At 37.2% G+C, this 22,993-nt stretch overlaps 3 protein-coding genes across 3 annotated transcripts in view; 1 reads left to right on the top strand and 2 right to left on the bottom strand.

Annotated features, from left to right (window-relative positions):
- On the bottom strand, window positions 1-7,358 carry LOC107691011 (XK-related protein 5-like). The gene is made up of 7 exons (XM_016489461.1): window positions 7,119-7,358; window positions 6,027-6,210; window positions 4,413-4,597; window positions 4,087-4,299; window positions 2,761-2,930; window positions 2,345-2,456; window positions 1-1,298 (listed from the first exon to the last, which is right to left on the bottom strand). The coding sequence occupies exons 1-7, from the start codon at window positions 7,219-7,221 to the stop codon at window positions 358-360; spliced, it is 1,908 nt and encodes a 635-aa protein (XP_016344947.1). The 5' UTR covers window positions 7,222-7,358; the 3' UTR covers window positions 1-357.
- A 1,290-nt stretch (window positions 7,359-8,648) lies between these two features.
- Window positions 8,649-17,619, bottom strand: LOC107691010 (PR domain zinc finger protein 1-like). The gene is made up of 7 exons (XM_016489460.1): window positions 17,486-17,619; window positions 15,790-15,999; window positions 14,835-14,957; window positions 13,049-13,310; window positions 10,218-11,014; window positions 9,272-9,400; window positions 8,649-9,185 (listed from the first exon to the last, which is right to left on the bottom strand). Exons 2-7 carry the CDS (start codon window positions 15,973-15,975, stop codon window positions 8,694-8,696), a joined length of 1,989 nt encoding a protein of 662 aa, XP_016344946.1. The 5' UTR covers window positions 15,976-15,999; window positions 17,486-17,619; the 3' UTR covers window positions 8,649-8,693.
- A 1,009-nt stretch (window positions 17,620-18,628) lies between these two features.
- The window catches only part of LOC107691002 (prolyl endopeptidase-like), a 15,687-nt gene continuing 11,322 nt past the window's right edge, over window positions 18,629-22,993 (top strand). Inside the window, exons 1-5 of the mRNA XM_016489451.1 lie at window positions 18,629-18,798; window positions 19,721-19,795; window positions 19,895-20,028; window positions 21,134-21,264; window positions 21,334-21,543. Coding sequence (XP_016344937.1) covers window positions 18,757-18,798; window positions 19,721-19,795; window positions 19,895-20,028; window positions 21,134-21,264; window positions 21,334-21,543 — 592 coding nt within the window. The 5' untranslated portion in view covers window positions 18,629-18,756. The remainder of the gene's footprint in view (window positions 18,799-19,720; window positions 19,796-19,894; window positions 20,029-21,133; window positions 21,265-21,333; window positions 21,544-22,993) is intronic.

Raw genomic sequence — 22,993 nt, 5'->3', positions numbered from 1 at the left:
TAAAAATTAATATTCTGGAAGGGACGCAGTATTGAAATTGCATCACATCATGAACAAGATGAAATGAGTATTTTTGCATGAATGAAACTCAATGCTGACAATTTCTGATAAAGTTTTCCACAAATCCTTTTTTAAATTACATCCCTGAATGTGGGCAAAGACAAATTACACAAAACAGTGAAAAGCTCACAACGACATTAACTGCTTCTCCGTCTTGCTTCATCTGGATCATCTTCACTCTCATTGGTAGTTGCCATTGAAGCTCATTTGCATGACGTTAAAGACATGCCCACATTGCAAAAACTTTCATGCTGGAAACCGGTGTGAACGCCACTTAAAGCTGCAGTTCATATGCTGTTAAAAGCCACCGTCCTCTTCCGGACCCCTGCGGGACAGAACCACTTGCCTGCGGTGGCCTCTGAGGTGCGTCCCAGAACCCTCAAGAAGCCCTTGCCCACTCAGTCCAGGTGCAGAGGTGTAGCAGGGTCCCGCTCGGCCCAGAAGCCCCCGGACAAGATCCCTGTGCAGCCCGCCGTCTGTGGAAATAGGGCTCAACTCGTCTAGAGTTTCCAGCCCGGTTCCAGAACCGAAACTGAAGGGCGTCTCGTGGTCCAGACGCGGGTTACTGGAGCTGCTGGGGGATTGTGGGTCGGCGCTGAAGTATAACGTGGAGCTGGATTCAGTGGGGCAATAATAGGGCTCAGGACTGTCCCCAAAAACAGACTTTCCCTCCGGCGAGCTCCGCTTGCACTCAGATTCGGGCGACTCTAACGGGCTCTCCATTTCGAGGCTGTCGTCCGCGTCGTCTTCCTCTCTGGCTTCACTCACGCTCTCAAACTCCTCCCTGCAGTCGGACAGCGGCGCCATCGTATCATCCCGGCTTTCTGAAGTGGACACGCACCCGTCCTCCATGATCTCTCCCTTGCGATCCACCACCAGTATCCCGGACACGCCACCCGCCCCATACGCCCCGTTGATCTTAGCCGGGTCACCGGTTTTCAGAGCGAGGCGGATGAGCAGCCAGTGATGGTGGCGACACTCTCCATCCGGCTTCACGCCGCAGCTCCCGGGATGCTCCAGAAGAGAGCCGGGGATCCCAGAGAGGGAGAGGGAAGGATGAGAAGACGGGAAGAGGACTGGAAGAGGGGCCGGGGGAAGACTTTTGTCCCCCAGAGAGAAGGATGAATCTCCCTGCTGAAGACACTCTCGACCCATGTGTGCACGCTGACGCAAACCCAGAGAGATTTCAGTGGACTTGGGATGCAGGAAACGATAGTACAACATCAGAGACGTCAAACCTGAGAGAGATAGAGAGCAATTCATTTAATTTAGCTGAAAGAGATCAAACGCAAATGTTACTAGATGAGGGCAGTTATCAATCTATAGCAACTACATTCATATTTGAACTGCACTTGATCAGAAATCACTTTGGTTAGAATTTTTTAAAGATTTGTTTGTGTAATTTATTTATTTTTTATTTTTAGCAATATAAATTTAACTTAATATATATATATATATATATATATATATTAAGCATTATTATAATTTATTATTTTTTTTCTCATTTTAATTACATAATCTTATGTTTTTATCCATTTATTTTACTGCAGTGAAATCACTTATAATTTTTGTGAATCTTTCAGAGACAGGAATATTTCTATGTAATATTTTTATGTAATATAATAATATAGTTTCAAAGGTCTTGCTGAATAGATCCAAACAACTGCATACCAAAAAATACATTTAGTGAAAGGGCAATAATTTTTAGAAAATATTTATTTTTATTTAAACTCTACCATTTAAAAGTTTGAGGTCTTGTTTTGTTTTTGTTTTTTTTAAACACAGACACATTATTTTGATCAAAAGTGAGAGTAAAGATATTTATAATGTTACAAATGACTATTCTATGACTTCTATTTCAAATAAATGCAGTTCTTTGAACTTTCTATTTGAACTTTATAAAAAGTATTACGGTTTCCACAAAAATATTAAGCAGCAAAACATTCATAATAACAAGAAATGTTTTTGAGCAGCAAATCAGCATGTTAGAATGATTTCTGAAGGATCATACTAATTTATTAATATAAAATAGCATTTTTTACTTTTGTGTCATAGTAGTTATTTTACACATAAAGATTTACCAAGTTAAATACATCCCATGTTTTCTATTAAATAAAAGTCTTTCCCCAAACATATTTAATTTCTGTGCAAATTTACAATGAAAAATAGCAAATGAACAATGAAAATGGTCATAACAATACACTCTTTTTTATGGGTGTCTTAATTTGACACCTTTCTAATGTTGATCTGTCTTTCTATCATGCACTCACACACAAACTCTCACCGAGCAGAAAGCTGCACAGCACAGCAGTAGGGACGGTCAGGCTATCCCATGATGCATCAGTCAGGATGTCAGATGCAGCCAATAGCAGTGTAGCATTTTCCAGCAGCATCACCTACACACAGCACAGAAACAACACAGCTTTCACTCTATTGCTTAAAGTAATAACTCCACCAAATTTTGCATGAACTATTCCTTTAAATCCATATTCTAATATACATTGTGCATATTCATATTCTTTAAAAAAAATCAAAGTTATATTGGCTATATAAGAGTATGACAAAGTGTTTTTAATGGTGTAAACAGACCAGAAAAACCGTAAATGACACTGACCAAAATATTGTAAGCACAGATATTCTACAAATACTACAAATATATCTCATGCTCTCATTAGGACTGGAGATTGTGTGTGTTTGTACCGTGTAGAATCCCGCCATCCGGAAGCGGGACGGGCCATCCTTCACGTTGAGAAACAGAAACACATGCACGCCTCCCAGAATGAAGTTAAACACGCGCCATGACCACTGACCCACATATATGTCAGTCTGCTGCGAGACCAACCACAGCGCAGCCATCAACCAATGAGACGCTGGGAGAAAATGAGACGCACAAAGATTAAGAGACGTATTATACAAACTGAGAGATGACGTCATAATATTAGTGTGTGTGTCAACTAACATTATGCTATAGAAGCTGTTCACAGGCTATACATTTGGGGGAGATTGCACTTAACTGTCAATAAAATAATCGCACAATGCAAAAAATACTTGTGCAAAAAAGATTTTTTAATTTAATAATTTAGTGCAATTTTCTTTATTTTGATTATAGCTTGAAATAATATTCAATAAATATGAATATGAAATATTATTACAATTCAAAATAACATTTTTTTTATTTTAATATATTTTTAAATGTAATTTATTCATGTGATGGCAAAGCTTGGTGCTCAAGAAAAATGTCTTATCAATGCTGAAAACAGATGTGCTTCTTCATATTTTTGTGAAAAACTGTTCCTATTTGTTACTGTTCCTGTGGCTCAGTGGTAAAGCATTGCATTAGCAGCGCAAAAGGTCGTGGGTTCAATTCCCAGGGAACACATAATGGTAAAAAATGTATAGCCTGAATGCACTGTAAGTTGCTTAAGCGTCTGCTAAATGCATAAATTATTAATTAATTATTATTATTATTAAAAACCGTGATACATTTTTTTTAAGATTCTTCGACGAATAGAAAGTTCAAAAGAAGGGCATTTATTTGAAATAGAAATCATTTGTAAGATTATAAATTTCTTTATGGTATTTTTTGTTCAAATTAATGCACCCTTGCTTAATTGAAGTATTATTTATTTAAAAAAAAAAATTACAAACAGTGCAAAAACAATAATGCAAAAAATAGTCCTAAACACAGAGTCAATTTGATTTGTGCAAAATATTTATGTATTTTTTTCAGTATGTTTTTCAATATTATTTTGGGGATTTTTAAATTTTTTTGGTGCAATTTCTTTTCTTTTGATTGTAACATGAAATTATACATAACTATTCAAAATTTTGATAAAACTTTTGATAAACTTTTGATAAAAATTAATGTGTCACTGCTGAATAAAAGTATAAATTTCTTAAAAAAAAAAAAATCTTACTGACTCTTAAGTGAAAATGAGTAATTTCTTCATGAGATTCACGTTATTGGCAATTTACAAACAAAAGCTGGGCATGCACATCTATAGAGCTGATGTGGCTCGGACTCACCCAGAACCCCGATGACCCAGCAGCCGAAGGTGCGGGTGAACAGGGCGAGGCTGGTGAAGCGGGCGGCTAACATGCCCATCCTCCACAGCAGCTGACACAGGAGAGCCGCCGGCGGCATCTGCAAATGCCCAGGACGGATCAAACAACAGGCTCGGCTGTAGAGCACCAGTGCCCAGGACAGCGACAGCAAACACACGGCGTCACACAGAGCAACTGCAAAAACACACACATGGAGAGTGCAACGTTTTTATCTGCAGTATAAATGTTGCCTTTAGCATCACCAAACAGAATTACATTTTCGAACAGCTTTCTATCTCAAGACTGACCTGGAGATGAGAGGCCATAGTCAGTAACGGTGAGAGTGTACGTCTGCAGGAGCGTCTGCGGTAGAGTCATCAGCAAAACCTCCAGCAGACGCAGAGCAGACACGTCTGCATGCTGCATCACCTCCTGCGCATGCGACTGCGACGAGCCCTGAGCGGTCCATTCACACACACTGCAATCCCAAAACCTGACACACAGCACACACACATTACAATTACGAAACTCACGAGACACAGTTTGTGAGGGAACTGCAGGGGATTCATGAGCTGATGAAAATTAAAAGAATAGTTGACCCAAAAATTAAAATCAGCTGAATATTTACTCACCCTCAGGCCATCCAAGATGTAGATGAGTTTGTTTCTCCACAGGAACAGATTTGGAGAAATTTAGCATTAGCAGTGAATGGGTGCCGTCAGAATGTCCAAACAGCTGATAAAAACATTACAATAATCCACAAGTAATCCACACCACTCCAGTCCATCAGTTAATGTCTTGTGAAGTAAAAAGCTGCATGTTTTTAAGAAACAAATCCAACACTAAGATGTTTTTTAACTTTAAACTGTCGCTTCTGGCCAAAATACGAGTCCTTAATCCATAATAACGCTTCCTCCAGTAAAAAGTTCCACTAATATATTTGTTTAGAGCTGTTTTGGACTGTTTTCACTTGTAAACGGTGCTTGATCTGTGCATATTTCTCTCCTGATTCTGACAAGATGACCTTTTAACTGGAGAAAGCATTATTATGGATTAAAGACTTGTATTTTGGCCAGAAGCTAAAGTTTAAAAACATCTTAATATTAATTTTGTTTCTTACAAACACACAGCTTTGTGGATTATTGTGATGTTTTTATCAGCTGTTTGGACTCACATTCTGACGGCACCCATTCACTGCAACACATCCATTGGTGAGCAAGTGATGTAATGCTACATTTCTCTAAATCTGATGAAGAAACAAACTCATCTACATCTTGAATGGCCTGAGGTGAGTGCATTTTCAGCAGATTTTAATTTTTTCATGATCTGTTTACTTGCATGTCATGTGACCATTAACCAACATCAGGCGCGAACATGCAAATGTGTCATTAAATTATTGGAATAATAACTTCAGTTCTCAGGGGATAAATATTTTACATCTAAAGGACTTGACTGACAAAAAAGTTTGTAAACCTCTGAAGTAAATAAACAGAATTGAAATTTCTGAAGTAATCATTTCTTTAAAGGGGTCATATGATGCTTTTTAAAAGATCATTATTTTGTGTATTTGGTGTAACAGAATATGTTGACACAGCGTCTCCCTGCCATGGCTGCTTCAACACTAACTGCGGTTACTGAAACCACGCCTTCTTTCTTTGCGTGAACATTTGGACGTATTATGCAAATATTCCCACATAGTGACCTAGATATGTGGGGGCGTGTTAGAACGAGCCGTTTTAGGGGGGCGTGGCAGAGTCTTAACTTTGATAAAGAATATCTCTTTGGTTTTGAGACTTTAGTCTTTGCAACTTCAGGGATCTTATCTATTCACGAACAGCTTGTAACACTCCAAAGAGAAAGGAAAACTTGAAATCGCATCATATGACCCCTTTAAACAGATGCACACACACACACACACACACCTTTTGAAGATGCCCAGGTGAAGTGTGTGTACGATGAAATTGTGGCATGTCCGTTTGTCTCCGTCGGCCCTGTACCACCTGAAACTCAACACCTGCACCAGTGACCCCGGCAACAAGAGGGCAAAGGTCAGTCCGGCCAAACACAGCTCCTCCTTCCACAGGTAGAAGCCCACACAGCAGACCACTGATGAACAATAGAGAACATGTGTTACCATCATACATCTCCATCTGTGCACTTCAATATGCTTTGTGCTGTATGAGATTATCACTACAATATTCAACATAACAAAAGAGCAGTGAAATGGGATGAGATTATATCACAGTAAATCCAGGTTAAAATCTGATATGATCAAAACAATTCTGTAATCTTTCATTTCTGACAGAAAAGCTTTTCATGGATCCCTAAATTTCTAAAGCTGCTTTGGAACAATATTTATTTTGAAAAGCGCATTTCAAAATAAATTTATTTAAATTGTTTCTGTTCAGTTTTATACATCTACATCTATGCAACAATACTCTAATAGCGGATTTAAATAGTAAATATTTTCCAGATGAAAAATACTACTACTACTATTTCTACTACTACTACTAGTAATAATTTAAAATTATAATATAAATTATATTTTATACAAAAAAAATTTAATTCGATTTTTATTATTCCTTCATATATACATAAAATCACGTGTCACGGTATTTACATGATGCTCCAAGGTACTCCCAAAAATACCCTGGTACTACCAAAAAATCCATTATAGTACCATTATAGTAATTTTTAAAGTATTATTTGACAAGCCACAGCTGCATCACGTAAACCAGGTCATCAACGGTATCATTTCAAATGCAATCACACAAAAAGTCTATCGAAATGTACCATGGTTTTACCATGTTTTTGAACAGGTACCATGGTTACACCATGATATTTTACACCGTTGTGATATCATGTTTTGAACGTATTATGGATCTACAATAGTAGTACTATGGTATTCTTTGGAGTACCGTGTAAATATCGTGGTATAAACACGGTAACGGTCGTTATGTTGTGATAAATGGGGTGCATCAGATGCACCTGTGATGCGGTAGAAGGTCACTCACGCGCCGCTCTCTCCGCCAGCAGCACGAGCGCGGACGCAGCGAGCAGCAGCACGCGCCAGCAACTCGAGCACGCGTCGCATCCTCTCCGCTCAGTTACCGGCATCTCACCGACCGGGGCTCGGCGCTCCGCGAGACATCTTTGTGTTTGTTGTTGTTGTCAGCGGCGGATCCAGTTTCTCCGTCGTCCTGTCAAAATATCTGACGTCATGCTGCTGGATTTTTAAAGAGACAGTAACGCGCATCCGATAATAAAAATGGTATGTTATTATATAAATGTATGGATTTGTTTTATTATATTTCTGTAATTATGTTACATTATGAGTAGGCTTACCTATAGCTGTGTGTGTGTGTGTGTGTGTGTGTGTGTGTGTGTGTGTGCGTGTTACTGTGACCCGGATGTTTGCAAACAGATGCTGCGCTGTAGGACAACAGTAGAAATGTGATATCAGCTGGACGCCTCTCTAACACACACACACACACACACACACACACACACACACACACACACACACACACACACACACACACCCACCTAACGTGTAAAAAAACGGCACTCATGTATTTAAATTTGTTATAGTCTATTTAATGGTTGTTTAAATAGCTAAATAATCTGATAAACAGAAAGAATTATTAAACAAAAAAATCATGAAACAGCACAAATGGAAAAAGCATCAAAACAAAACTATTAAACCACTCTTTTAGGCAACAGAAATTGCATTAATAAATTATGTACAATTATAACTTATAAAACACACGCCAGCTTTCTGCTGTTTGACATTTATGACAATACTCTTGCCCTGAGACTAGTTTCAGTTAAAATCTAACTTCAACAGCTGACTCTTGTCTGAATGCTTGTTTGCTTGGATGTACTGTGCTCAGTTGTTATTATACAAATATGATATTACACAAAAATGATGATATTGGATAAAAACAAAAATAAAACCCAGTGTGACAACTAGCCCCGATCTCCCCTTAAAACTATATAACATGTGTTTTGCCAGTAGTTTATTAATAACAAATAAAACCAATGACTGCAACATTTAGCACTGTGCATTTAGATGTTATTCATATAACATATATTAGCACACACTATCATTCAAAAGTTTTGGGTCAGTAAGATTTTTAAATCTTTAAGCTCACCGAGGCATTTATTTGATCAGAAAAATAAAATTAAAACAGCAATATTGTGAAATATTATTGCAATTTAAAATAACTGTTTTCTGTTTGGATATATTGTAAAATACAATTTATTCCTGCAAGTCAAACCCGAATTTTCAGCATCATTACTCCAGTCTTCAATGTCCTTCAGAAATCATTCTAATATGCTGTTTTGCTGCTCAAGAAACATTTCTGATTACTATCAATGTTGAAAACAGTTGTGCTGCTTCAAATATGTGTGGAAACTGTTTTTTTAGGATTCTTTGATTAATAGAAAGTTCAAAAGAACAGCATTTATTTGAAATATATATTTTTTTGTTACATTATAAATGTCTTTACTGTTAGTTTTAGATCAATTGAATGCATCCTTGCTGAATAAAAGTGCTAATTTAATTCAATAATAACATATCAGACAATTTACTGATCACCTTCTTCCTGTCTAATGGAAACCTCTGGAGAAAGAGAGCTGGATGAATCAGGTGTCATTGTTTGGGCCTGTGCTGCTCCCTGTTGGACGACCGGTGGAGCTGCAACCGCCCAGATCACCTGACACATCTTCTTTATAGACTCCGCCTCCATGCCAGCCTCAAGATTCGCTGCACCTTCACTCAGATCAAACCTCTGGATCTCGTCATTGGCTTGGCACAGCTGAGAGGCGGAGCCTGTGAGGCTGGAGGCGGGGCAGAACTGGTGCAGGTGGATCTGCAGGCTGCACAGGTGTGTGTACCTGCGAGAGCAGTGCGGGCAGCGGTGTGAGCGGGGGGCGGCGTGCAGGCGTCTGTGCAGCCGCAGGTGCATGTGCTGGGTGAAGCTGGCGGGGCACTGCTTGCAGACGTACGGCCGTTCGCCCGAGTGCAGCCGCAGGTGAGTCTTCAGGTTACTGCAGCTGCTGAAGCGCCTGTTACACACCTGCACACGAGACACATCATACGAGCACATGAGATCTCGACTGACTCTGCTAGACAGCAGTGAGATGTTCCTCTGTGTGCTCTTACATGGCATTCATGTGGTTTCTCGCCCGTATGAACCTGGATGTGCTTTTGAAGGTGAGCCAGCTGGGAAAAGTTCCTCCTGCAGATATTGCACTTGTATGGTTTCTCACCGCTGTGAACCCTCAGGTGCACCTGGAGAACAGAAAGCCGAGAACCGAGAGAGATTTAGTGAAAAATAAATAAATAAATAATAATAATAATAAAATTAATAAATAAAAATTAAGTAGCACATATTTTTAACATTGATAATAATCAGAAATGTTTCTTGAGCAGCAAATCAGCATATTAGAATGATTTCTGAAGGATCATGTGACACTGAAGACTGGAGTAATGATGCTGAAAATTCACAGGAATAAATTATATTTTAAAATATATTCGAATATGAAGCAGCTATTTTTAAATTGTAATACTGTTTTTACAGCATTTTTGATCAACTAAATGCGGCCTTGAGCCGCAAGACTTCTTTCAGAAACATTTCCAAAAACTTTTTTGTTATATTATCATTTTTATTTTTATGTATAATTGATATACTGTAATAGTTTTTAATATTTTGAATAAATTTTTTTTTATATTTTTCATTTTCAATTTCGTTACAGTTTTACTAATTTTGTTGTTCATTTGTTATTTTTAGTAGATTTAAAAAAATATTATTTCAGTTTTAGTTTTAGTTATTTTCGTACTTAAAACTGAACTAAAATGAAATGAAGACTGATGCCTTGGCAACTAGTGGAAATAAAAACCAAAAAATAATTGTTAGATTTTTATATTTTATTTCAGATAATGTTTATTTTATTTTAAGTAAGAAATTTTTTTTTTTTTTTAATTGTTTTACTTTTAGTTAATTATAATAACCCTGATATATATTTTTAATACCTTTTCAATAATAAAAAAAAAATCTAAAAATGTTAGATAAAAATAATCAAATTCCTTATATATCATCATCTTGTACCTTCAGATTGGACAGTTGACTGAAGTTCTTTCCGCACACGTTACACTCATACTGGATCTTTCCATTCTGTCTCTGTAATGGATACGGTAAAGCCTTGTAACCTACAATCTGTCGCTTTTGGCCAGCCTGAGACTCTGTGCCGTGACGGGCGGAGGCGGAGACACCCGAGGAAGCCACGCCCATCTCAGGTGAGTCTCTCTGGGCTGTGATGTCATCAGCACTGGACACTTCAGCCGGAGACGGATCGGTTGCTTTAGTGAGGGCTGGCGGTTGGTTTGTGGAGCCTTTACGATTCGTTTCTCTCTTTACAGAGTCTGTCATTTTAATTACGGGGTCGCCTCTATTGGTCAACGCTAATGACAGATGATTCTCATTGGATGTTGGATGCAAGAGAGATTGATACATGTGGATTGGTGGAATATTATGGCACATGTGTGGTGTTGTTCGGCCAAATGCCACTGGCTGATGTGACGGCATGTATTGAATAACAGGCCATGTATACATTGGCATAGAGGATTGTGGGATAGCAGAGGTGTATACATGCTTCCCTACACTAGATGCCATTTTCAAGTTTAAAGAGACCTCAGAGGTGGCATTAGTCATTAAAAATGGAGGTAATTTTGGATTCTGCAGGTCTCTGGTTCCTTTTTCCCCATATTTCGTTTGTGTGATGGAGTTAAACGGTTGGTTTGGAAGGGTTTCTGTGTGATGATCAGTCCAGCGATCCAGATCCAGGATTTCAGTGACCGTGTGACCTCGCTTTCTCCTCCTCACTTCATCTTTATGCTGAGAATGAGCTGAAGCAGGAAAACACACACAATATTCAGAAAACATTTGAGTGAATTGTTAAAATAGAAGAAAATTCTTTAAGGCAAGATGACCTAGCTGAATAGGCTAAAAAATGTACTAATTAATATATCTTCAGTTGATTGATTACATTAAGAATTGCAAACGTTTTTTCTAAAATGTTATGTTTAAATATGCAAATGATGCATTATCTAATTAAATATGCACTAATGTGTATACATTTACAGAAATGTGTCAGGTTCAAAATTCTTGTTTCATTTTGTCGAAATATTAGAGTTAAAGGTTTTATAGAGGGGATTTTGGATTTCTTTTTATCACTCCATAAATCAGAAAATACTGTCAACAGCCAGAAAAAAATCACCATGTTTTCAGGAATAAAATGCTCAAAGCCTGGTGAAATATATATGAACAAACCCTTCTGTAAAAACCTTCAGGATATAGATATGAATAAGACTATAAACTGTGGTTTATGTAAGTGCTACTGAAGTGGAGATGTCTGACTCATTGCAGGAGGAAAAATCATTTTGAGAAAACCGGCTTTAAAGATATGTGTTGTTATTGAAATCTACAGATGCAGATAGATAAAGTGCAATAAAATCAACTCTAAAATGTGTATTTTTGATGTTTTCTTCCACACTAGCCCGAAAGATATGGGATGATATTAGACTCAAAATGATTAATAGACGCACGCACAATTATCCATGTACTGCATAAATTGTATACATGTATCTTACTAACCACAAACAAATACCTTTCAATTTGAGTCTGTGGAATTCAGGATTAAATGATTGTGCAGCGATTTGTACAAATACAGACATGTTTGCGAATAAAAATGTTCTGTTCTGATACGCATGCATTAATTGTAGTGATGTTAATCGTTCTTTTGAGCCGGTTCTCAGGAAGTAACCGGTTGAGCCGGTTCACAAATCGAACTGAATCAAAGAGTATAGACGACCAAGAGGCGAAACTCTGATGCTTTTTGGGTAACAGCCACTAGGTGGCGCTTCAGTAGCGGTAGCGCGGCTGCCATTTTGGGATGAAAATTCCAACTGGACAACAGCACAGATATACAGAAATAGACAGAATAACAACGAAAGAGAGGTCAAAGTGGAATAAAAGAACGCAATGTTGGGCAATCCACTGCAAAAACTATCAGTGTGACAGTAAAAATCTTGCCTTTCATCGTTTTCCCAAAGACACTGACTGGTAATTATTCACAAAGTTCTTGTTTGGCAAAATTAATATGAGCTAATCTGTGTCTTAAGACAAGTTAAGTTAGAACAAGTTCAATAAAACATCTTTATTATATTTCTACGGTAGAGGAGAACTGCCAAAAAGAAACAAAGAAAACACAATGTGACATTCATAAAACCATACTCGATGGAATGCGCACATGTGACTGGGGCTAGTGCCATCTAGTGGTCGCTGATTTTCTGTGGCTCAGCTGCGCGTGGATCACGAGCTGTGTGTGTGTGGATTGGGCAAGGCTAAAAGGGTATGGCGTTATTTTAATGACAAATGTCGAGAGCGCATTATTGTAGCGCGAAAGCACATTAATACAATGCGCGAGCGCGAATCTCTCCGCTCGCGCGCGGATTTCCTTTGCTCTCGCACAAAACCAGACGCGCGCGCTCAGATACACGCTGCTCTCGCCCGGAGAGAGTGCACGCACTTAAAACGTGTCTCCTCTCACTCAAACTGTGTCCTGATAAAATTTATGCAGTACATGGATAATTGTGCGTGCATCTATTAATCATTTTGAGTCTAATATCATCCCATAGAAAGACGACATGGTATGGAAGCAAAATAGCACAAAATCTCATAATAAAAGATCATCACAGTCTTGCAATGAAATTAAAAGTGTGAAATCTAGTAAATGAAGCTAATTTGAAGCTTAGAAGCTGTTATCCCTTGAAATATTGCTAATAAAATAAATGCATTCATTTATTTTGTATTTTTTACATTTCAAATCATTCCAGGTGTATGGCTCAGAATAGCAAGAAACTGATGTGGCTGTCACTCACAGTGTGTGGGAAGTGGCTGTTTTAGACAGGCAGTTCTGAGGCTGGTGCTCATTGGCTGCTCGTGTTCTAGGCTCCGCTCCACCAGCAGCTCCTCCCCCGGCATTAGAACCTTCATGGCATAGAAGTAAATCTGCATTCCAATTTGGAATGCGGCAAGATTCTGTTGCCAAGGAGACGGGGCATAGTTTACAAAGCACATCCAGTTGCTGCCTCTCTCATCCTCACAAGACAGGAAGTGATGCAATCGCCCCTCTGAGAAGATCTTTGTAAGAGAATAAAAACTGAATCAGAAGATTAAAAATGACACTTTTTTCACCTTGTTTTAATCATCCGCCAGTGTCAGTATGAGCAATAGCAATAGTTATGCATAGCAAGCACTAATAAGCATCCTGACGGGTTTAGGAAATGAAACCGCATGAGATTAGTGTTTTGTTCTCAGATTGAAAGTGCACATCTGTTTGCGTGAGTGACTGTGTGAAAGTGAGGGTTTGTGGTTTAGTTGTTGATTCAGTCTTTTAGCTGCCGGTTGAACAGCTCGACTGTTTGACCTTACAACACCTGGTTCTCTTTCTCTCTTTCTTTTTTCAGTTTAGTTCTCCCAGTATAATATTGAACTTAAGAGATTTCACTTGCATGCTTTGCGTTTGATGTGTTCATACAGAGAGAGCAAATTCATTTCCATTTAAAGCAATATTTACCCTCTAGATTTTTTTTTTTACATTTATGAGTGCATAATTCAGTATAGGCCAATAAAACATACTATGTGTCACTACTGTTCAAACGTTTCGGGTCATATCTTATGCTCACTGAGGCTGTATTAATTTTATCAAAAATACAGTAAAAACAATAATATTGTGAAATATTATTGCAATTTAAAATAACTGTTTTCTCTTTGAATATATGTTCAAATGTAATTTATTTCTGTGATGCAAAGCTGAATTTTCAGCATCATTACTCCAGTCTTCAGTGTCTCATGATCCTTCAGAAATCATTCTAATATGCTGATTAAACATTTCTGATTATTGTCAGTGTTGTAAACAGTTATTTTGTGTAAATCAGGATACTTTGATGAATGTAAAGTTCAAAAGAAGAGCATTTATTTAAAATAGAAATATTTGGTAACATTATAAATGTATTTACCCACACTTTTGATCAATTTAATGAATCCTTGCTGAATAAAAGTATTAATTTCTTAAAAAAAAAAACTACTGATTCTAAACTTTTAAATGCTAGTGTAAATTTTCAGTCTAAATAAGTATTTATTGCATATTTCCTATTGTATACACCTGTAAAAATACTTTTTTTTACATTTTTGATTGTATAAGACATATCTATAATATTACACTATGAATTTATAGTTTTATAAATGTTTAATATTTTAGAATTTTGAGGCCATTTTCCCCCCACAAATTTCTAACCCTGAGAAAATGAATGTATACATCAGAAATATTGACTGAATGTGACGTGTGAAATTCAGTGGTACTGCAAATGCATCAGAATGATCTATTAAGGTTTTCTGGAAACACTGCTCTCTCTTTGTGTGTGTGTGTGTGTGTGTGTGCGCTCCTGTCAGCCACTTCCTTGCTGAGTCAGTGTGTGAGACACGAGTGTGTAGCTTTACTGGCACATGTAAGCGGGGAGCAGTGCGTCAGAGAAACCCAACACGAGCGCACACACCCCTGAAGCATGACTGGTAAATATGAACCCCAATGACTCAAAATGGTTTTCGATCTCTCGCACACACACACAAACACGCTTCTTATCTTTCTCACATCTGCTGACGTACCATCCAGATGTGTTTTCCGTTGATGTTTGCAGGCAAATGTTCAGGGTGAAGATGTTCTCCGAGCAGCGGGCCGAAGTGGGTACCTGCAGGAATGACCTTTGTGGTGAAAACCCCCAGCACCTTCTGATGACACACCATTAGAAAATAATAATTTTAAAAAACGTTGTGTTTGTGGTTAAGACTACAAAGAGCCTCTGTATATGTAAAATTGCTTTGTGAACACTGAAATATGAAGCAATTTTGTGCATGAGCATATAAGTGTAACTTTTAATGAATTGATTTTTAGTGGATGTATGACGTCAGTTCACCTCAGGTTCACACATTAATCTTAGCAGAGTAGTTCATCACATTACTACACAGTGTATCTGTAGTTTTATCTTTTTTAAATCCATCAAACACTATTTGTGAAATATATTACGATTGAAAAGCGTGCTTGTGAAATGCCAGTGTTATTTTAGTATAATTAAGATACTATTTACTAGTTTTAGTAATTTTGTTTAGTGTTTTTGCTATATGTGTTGGGATTATATACCCGCACGTTTCTGAACCGTCCCAGAAGCGGCTCTCCAAGGTGTTTATACAGCGATCTGTCATGCCACATCAAAGACTGTCAAAACGCCATTTATTATTTGAATTTCCGGAGGCAAAAAAAAAAAAACTCGTTCGGTTCACATGCGTACCGAACCGAAAGACCCGTACCGAAACGGTTCGGTACGAATACGTGTACCGTTACACCCCTAATATATATATATATATATACGCACACACACACACACTATACACAATATTTATATTCAAACTAAATGAAAATGAGAAATGTTGCCTAAATGTATTTTACATTTATTTTATTTTAAGTAACAAATTGTTTTATTTAACTATAACCCTTGAACTTTTAAGTGTGATTTAGGTGTCCAAATAGGTTTTTGTGCCACTGTACATGTATGTATGTATGTACCTGATTGTGATATGCAAATCTGAGGTTTCTGGGTAATGATGTCTGGGCTATGGTTTCCTTCCACCCGTGAAAGTCTGGCTCACACCGATCTTTAACATGATGGTTGTGTCTCACATCCACTTTCTGCTCCTCAGTTTGTTCAGCGATGCTCTCGTTTGCTGTGGTTGTGTGTGTTTTTGATGGCATAATCAAACCGAGTGGAGATTACACCTGTGAATGACAAACAATTATACACATGATGATCAATGTAAGATAAAACGTTCTGTATTTCCGATGCAGTTGTGTTCTGGTTGCTACTTGATTTAATGGAATAGTTCACCAAAATTATTATTTTTTTTTCATATTCTGAAAAATTACTTGCAGGCCATCTAATATGTAGATGAGTTTGTTTCCTCTTGGGAACAGATTTGGAGAAATGTAGCATTACATCCCTTACTCACCAATGGATCCTCTGCAGTGAATGGGTGCCGTCAGAATGAGAGTCCAAACAGCTGATAAAAACATCACAATAATCCACACGTAATCCACACCACTCCAGTCCATCAGTTAACGTCTTGTGAAGCAAAAATCTGCATGTCTGTTTCAAATAAATCCATCATAAAGATGTTTCTAACTTAAAACCATTGCTTCTGGCTTAAAAGCTTCTTTCAGTGAAACATTTTTCCACTCACATCAAAATGCACCAAAATATGTTAAGAAGTGTTTTGGCTGCAGTGCTTGATCTGTGCATATTTCTCTCCTGATTCAGAGGAGATTGCTATTTGACTGAAGGAAGCATAATTATTGATTATGGATTCATACTTTGGCTAGAAGCAACATTTTGTAGTTAAACACCTTAATATTGGATTTGTTTCTTACAAACATGCAGCTTTTCACTTCAAAGGATATTGATGGACTGGAGGTGTGCAGATTTTTTTTTTTTTAAATCAGCTGTTTGGACTCTCATTCTGACGGCACCCATTCACTGCAGAGGATCCATTGGTGGGCAAGTGATGCAATGCTAAATTTCACCATATATATTCTGATGAAGAAACAAACTCATCAACATCTTAGATGGCCTGAGGGGGAATACATTTTCAGCAAATTTTTATTTTTGGGTGGACTATTCCTTTAATTATAATTAACTGAGGAATCAATTGACAAAATGAGCAACTGAAAAGACTACTTTTAGCAAAATGAAATCAAATGCATATTTTTCAACATCTCAAACTTTGCAATCAAAAGCAAAAAACATGAGCTCATTTGCATTCATTTTATGGCTCTATACTTTTATTGTACCGTATGTCACCAGTTGTTTTATTTGTATATTTTATTCTCCGAAGGAGTTTTACAGGCATCTGAGACAAAGTTGATAATTATATGAAACCTTAGCTACAAATGAGAAACTACTGAGCAATAGAATTGTACTCAGGGAATGCAATCATTCTTCTTGATCTTTTTTTTTTATTGCAATAAGACCAAAAGCACACGTTTGACAGGTCCACGACATGTCAGACTGATATGGGAATTCAAAGTAACAAAGCAGTAAGAATGAAACTTACATCAGAGCAGTTCTCGCTCACGCACAGTGCTGCGACCACAACACACACTCAACATCTGACCTGAAGAGGTTTCCTTCAGCCTGAGCTTCAGCTGATTCACATGCTCCATACCCTACAGACCAAATGCATGTTCAAATAGAGTAAAAAGCACTTACTGTGGCTTATGTTGAGTCAGTGTGAGCTTCTGTCCAGCTGTCTGTAGGAGGAGGTTGCAGTCAAGCTCTCAGTCTCTGTTTCTCTTGAATGTGTAGAAACTTGCGTTTTCATCCAGACATCATCTGAAGACAAACTCCACCCTGATGTCTTCCTCCACCCCTCTGAGTATTTTTCTCTCTTTGAATGTGCATTTCGCAGAATCTCACATGGTCTCTATGTGACAGCTCAGAAATGTCAGTTTTGATATCAGTTACTAATCAATGCTGAATAATGAAAAAGCCCTCACATTATTTAAATGTATTAATTCAGCTGATACTTTCAAATTAAACAAAACCAGGATCCTGTATTGGCAGTTATGTTAAGTTTTTTTTTTCTGATGAAGAAGACACATAAACTGAATTAACTTTTGTAAGCAGACTTACATTATTCTGATATCTTCTGACTTTCTGTATATCTGATACTTTCGTTTCTGTGTTGCAAGAACAAAATATTTTAAGTATACAAATATGGCTTAAAAATGAATAAATGAACGAATGAATGAATGGATGGATGGATGAATAAATAAATAAATAGGACTAAATAAATAAATAAATGATAGTGCTTTACAAGAGAAATAAATAAATAAATAAAAAAGAGGTAATTTACTCACCTTCATGAGAGGGATGAGGGGATGGTTATTGTCAAGCTCCAAACAGCACATAAAAGTACCATAAAAGAAGCCATATAATATTTCTTGTTGTTATTTCAAGTCTTTCGAATTAATTCGTATTTTTCATTTCGCATTCACTCAAAATCTTGCACCCGCGACGTCGTTTGTTTATACACGCGCTGTGCAGCGATCTCCATAAAGTAGCTAGGCCTACATAAAAGAGAAGAAATAAAAATGAGCAAAAAATGACATTGAATAAAAGTAAAATGCAATTCAATTCAATTGTAGGCCTATGGATTGCAATAAACATAATTAACAAGATAATAATCACCACTTACAGTGCAAGTCAGTGAAAGACTGGCTTATTAATATTCAGAATGAACGTAGCAGAACCTAATTAATATTCATGATGCGTGATCACGGCCCGGCGTGTTTGTGAGGGAACAGCAGAGGGCGCTGTGCGGATTCCAGCGCTCTTTCCAGCAGCGCGTTTGTCTTTGTACGGAGTCTTTGACTGTTGATTCCGGACTTTGTGCTGCGGCTCTCAAACACACTAAGCTCTCCAACAACACTCGTCTCAGTTTATTTCATCTGTTCAACAGCTCGGAAGATCTCTGAATAATGGCTTTCCAGTATCCAAACGCCCATAAGGACGAATCAGTGGTGAGTGACTGAATAGCTGAATAATAGAGAGAAAAAGGACATGAATGAATAGATGGAAGGATGAATGAGAGCAGATAGATGAAGGAAGGAATGATGAAATAAGTGAATAGATGAATGCATGAATGAATGGCTGAAAGATGTATGAATGAATAGCTATATATACCATGGTGTGTGTGTGTGTGTGTGTGTGTGCGCGCGCGTGTGCGCGCGTTTGTGTTTGTGTTTGTGTTTGTGTTTGTGTCTGTGTCTGTGTCTGTGTCTGTGTGTTTGTGTGTGTTTGTGTGTGTGTTATGGGGGGGGGGGAACATTTCAGCCACATTTCTCATTTTTATTTATTTGAATCAAAGTCCCTTTATTCTATATAGTAGGGTATTCTATAGTCTTTGGTTGAACTTGATGTACTAAAATAACTACAACAAATTGAAAAATCTACGGTTGCATGAGTGACGAATGGATAAAATATATAATTGCATAAAGGAATGGGTGAATAGATGATTGAGTACGTGAAGAATGGCTGAAATTATAAATGAATCCATGAGAGAATTAAGGATGAATAAGTAAATGAACCCATAAGAGACTGAATTAATGGATAAAAAAGAAATAGAGGTCCTGGTTGTTTATCTGAGAAATTCTCAAAATATTTCTTTAGCGATTGTGTGAATGTATGTATAGTATTCTATAAGACATGTTTATGTTCTTGAAAGAAATTGATACATTTAAGCATTATTAATGCTGTCAAACTCTTTGTGTTTCAAACACTCTTCCTGTCTGCCATTGGACGATCAAACAGATAGTCCCGCCCCAAACCCACCGCATTGGTTGAGTCAGTGTTGCGGAGTCAACTTCCACCTGTACTATGATGTGATCATGTTGCCATAGTGACCCCACTGCTCATGTGATGCATGTGTATATGTGTTATCAGGTGGATGACTATCATGGCTGTAAAGTTCGTGACCCGTACAGCTGGCTGGAGGATCCTGACAGTGAAAAAACACAGGTGATCTCCACACGACGCTTCCTCTGAAAGAGCATGTGAATTATGATTCTGTATAACTGAGATATGACTCTGTATGCGTGATGTTTTTGTGTCCGTCAGGCATTTGTGAACGCTCAGAATCATCTGACCCTGCCGTTCCTGGAGCAGTGTGAGATCAGAGACATCTTTAAGGACCGTATGACTGAACTCTATGACTACCCCAAATACAGCTGCCCCTTCAAACGCGGGAACAGGTGAGACGCGAACGAACACTGATAATAACGAATGAAATTAGTGTTTAGAGTAATGCGCTTCGAATGGAAGACTATGCACTGCAACCGAATAAACTATCAAATGCACACTGTTCCAAAGGCATCAGATGTCCCTTGAACTGCGATGATGTTTTGCATCTTCTGATAGTTTCTCCAAGCTTTTGTTTTTTATTTGTGAGCACATGCACTACCAGTCAAAAGTTTGGAATAGTTAAGATTTTTTTGTTAATGTTTTTGAAAGAATTCTGATATGTCCACCAAAGCTGCATTTATTTGATAAAAAAACAGTAAAAACAGTAATATTGTGAAATATTTTTAAAATTTAAAATAACTGTTTTCTATTTGAATATGTTTTAAAATGTAATTTATTCCTGTGATCAAATCTGAATTTTCAGCATCATTACTCCAGTCTTCAGTGTCACGTGATCCTTCAGAAATCATTATAATATACTGATTTGCTGCTTAGTTATCGAGTATTATTGATTCTCAATTATTAATAATGGTTATTATTATTAGCAATGATGAAAACAGTTGTGCTGCTTAATAATTTTGTGGAAACTGATCAATTTTTTTCAAGATTCTTTGATGAATAGAAAGTTCAAAATAATTTTTTATTTTATTTAATTTTTAATTTAATTTAATTTAATTTAATTTTATTTAATTTTATTTATTTTTTTACATGGTAATATATCACAATTTCCACAAAACTGTTAAGCAACACAAATCTTTTCAACATTGATAATAATCAGAAATGTTTCTTGAGCAGCAAATCAGCATATTAGCATGATTTCTGAAGGATCATGTGACACTGAAGAATGGAGTAATGATGCTGAAAATTCAGCTTTGATCACAGGAATAAATATATTCAAGTTGAAAACAGTTATTTTAAAAGTGCAATAATATTTCACAATATTACTGTTTTTTTAAACAAATAAAATAAAAGCAGCCTTGGTGAACAGAAGAGATGTCTTTCAAAAACATAAAAAAAAATGTTATTATTCCAAACTGTTGACAGGAAGTGTATGTGTGTATGTTTTCTGAAGTACTGCCCTAATAAACACTTTTTTTTTTTAACCCTCTCCTGAAGGTATTTTCACTTTTACAACACTGGTCTGCAGAACCAGAGTGTTTTGTACATGCAGAAGAACCTCGAAGCTGAGCCCAGTGTGTTCCTGGACCCAAACAGCTTCTCAGAGGACGGGACGGTTGCTTTACGAGGTGCTGGATGTTTCTTTGTTTGTTTGATGCTGTATTGAGCGTCAGCTAAGGCTTGCGGTTTAATCTCAGGTTATGCGTTCTCTGAGGATGGCGAGTACCTGGCATACGGCACCAGCGCCAGCGGCTCTGACTGGGTTGAGATCCGGTTCTTGCGTGTGGACGGCGCCGTACTTCTGGAGGACCGACTGGAGAGGGTCAAATTCACCTGCATGTCCTGGACTCACGACGGAAAGGGACTCTTCTATAACTCTTATCCTGAGCAGGAGGGCAAGAGTGACGGTAAACACACTCAAACACGCACGATGCGCAAATTCACACATGCAGGTATAAGAGTGTTAGGTATTTACACCCTATATTAGTATTTATTACTATTTTATATTAGCACGTATTTTTATATTTTCAGTTTTCAATCTCATTTTAAGCTTTGGTATTTTTATGTTGTTGTTGTTTTTTTCATTTTTATTAGTTCTTAAAAAAAAAAAAAGTATTTAGTTTTAAAAAATATTTATAGCTTTTAGCTTTAATTTATTTTTACTTCAATTTTGCTTGAATGATCTTAGCACTTTAACCTAAATTTTTGTTTACGTTTTTCATCTAATATTTCTATATTATAATTTATTTCAGCTTTTTACATTTTATTTCAATATTTAATAGCTTTAGTAGTATTATTCAATGCTATATTGGTATTTAATAATATTTTGTGTGTATATATATATATATATATATATATATATATATATAAATACATACAGGGCTTTTCCTGGGTCAAAATGAGGCAGAGGTGGTACCATCCTGATCATATACACACATTGGGCCTCATTCATGAACAAATTTTTGTGTAAATCGTTCGTAAAGCTGTTCTGACGTAAATTTTCGGATTCATGAAAGTGTTCGTATTTTCAAAATGTTAGTTGGTACGAAAGAAATTTACATCTGCTCCCTACCACGTGTAAATGGTGCGTAAAACGTTCTGAGTTCTTTTTGGCAAACTGATGACACTGAATTTTGATGCACTGCCATCATAATATTTTACAAGTTCGTCTGCTCTGTTTTTTGTTTGTTTTTTGTAGCTGGGAGTTGATAAACTGTTTAGCTTTGGGTAAAACACAGCGCTTGTCACTGTCATTTTTTACCCAGCCGTCCAATCAATGGAGGAGGGGCGGGACAAATACGAGGCTACACCGACCAGTCATCCTACTTGAACAACAACTGAACAACAATAGAGAAGTTAACATTTGTGGTTACTGCATTTTTATATCCAGTAATATTCTTCAAAATGAGATACTAGTAATGCGTTACTGCCGTGGATATTCCAAATTATAGCAATCAAAACATCTCAGCTGGAAAAACGCTGTGCCACCAAAGCGTTTTCAGAAGAGCGCCTGACATTTTTCAGTTGGCTAAAAACGCTTTGGTGGACACGTTATTGAATATTTATTGTTAGGCATATGGCCTATTAATCTTTTTTGCATTTATGCAATATACTGGAGCCAAACCTGAGAAAGTAGACCAGAATATTCCACTGCGTTCCTGGACACGCAATTTGCGTAGCTGTAATTCATAGGCGGGGATTATGCTAATTGTGAATGAGCGTTCATGAGCGCCCTATTTACGAATCACTGGAATTCATTAAGATACGCATGTTTAACTATCAAATCAGAAGTTTACGAAGCGTATGTGAATCCGGAGGAGAGTTTTCGGGAAGGTCCGTTTTACGCGCAAATTACTC

Source organism: Sinocyclocheilus anshuiensis, unplaced genomic scaffold, assembly GCF_001515605.1.
Source record: "Sinocyclocheilus anshuiensis isolate Anshui unplaced genomic scaffold, SAMN03320099.WGS_v1.1 scaffold2275, whole genome shotgun sequence".
In the NCBI taxonomy this organism is placed as follows: Eukaryota; Metazoa; Chordata; class Actinopteri; order Cypriniformes; family Cyprinidae; genus Sinocyclocheilus; species Sinocyclocheilus anshuiensis.
The sequence above is the reverse complement of the archived record's forward strand: the minus strand, read 5'-3'. Positions and strand labels throughout refer to the sequence as shown.

Bases quoted from the DNA above. Each gene is read 5' to 3' on its own strand.
- LOC107691011 (XM_016489461.1), bottom strand. From the start codon at position 7,221: ATGCCGGTAACTGAGCGGAGAGGATGCGACGCGTGCTCGAGTTGCTGG. The intron at 4,300-4,412 runs GTCAGTCTTGAG...GTGTTTTTGCAG, and splicing joins CTATGGCCTCTCATCTCCAG to TTGCTCTGTGTGACGCCGTG. The intron at 1,299-2,344 runs GTGAGAGTTTGT...TATCTCTCTCAG, and splicing joins GCTGTGCAGCTTTCTGCTCG to GTTTGACGTCTCTGATGTTG.
- LOC107691010 (XM_016489460.1), bottom strand. From the start codon at position 15,975: ATGCCATCAAAAACACACACAACCACAGCAAACGAGAGCATCGCTGAA. The intron at 14,958-15,789 runs GTACATACATAC...GTGTGTCATCAG, and splicing joins GATTTGCATATCACAATCAG to AAGGTGCTGGGGGTTTTCAC. The intron at 13,311-14,834 runs GTACGTCAGCAG...TCTCTTACAAAG, and splicing joins ACGGAAAACACATCTGGATG to ATCTTCTCAGAGGGGCGATT.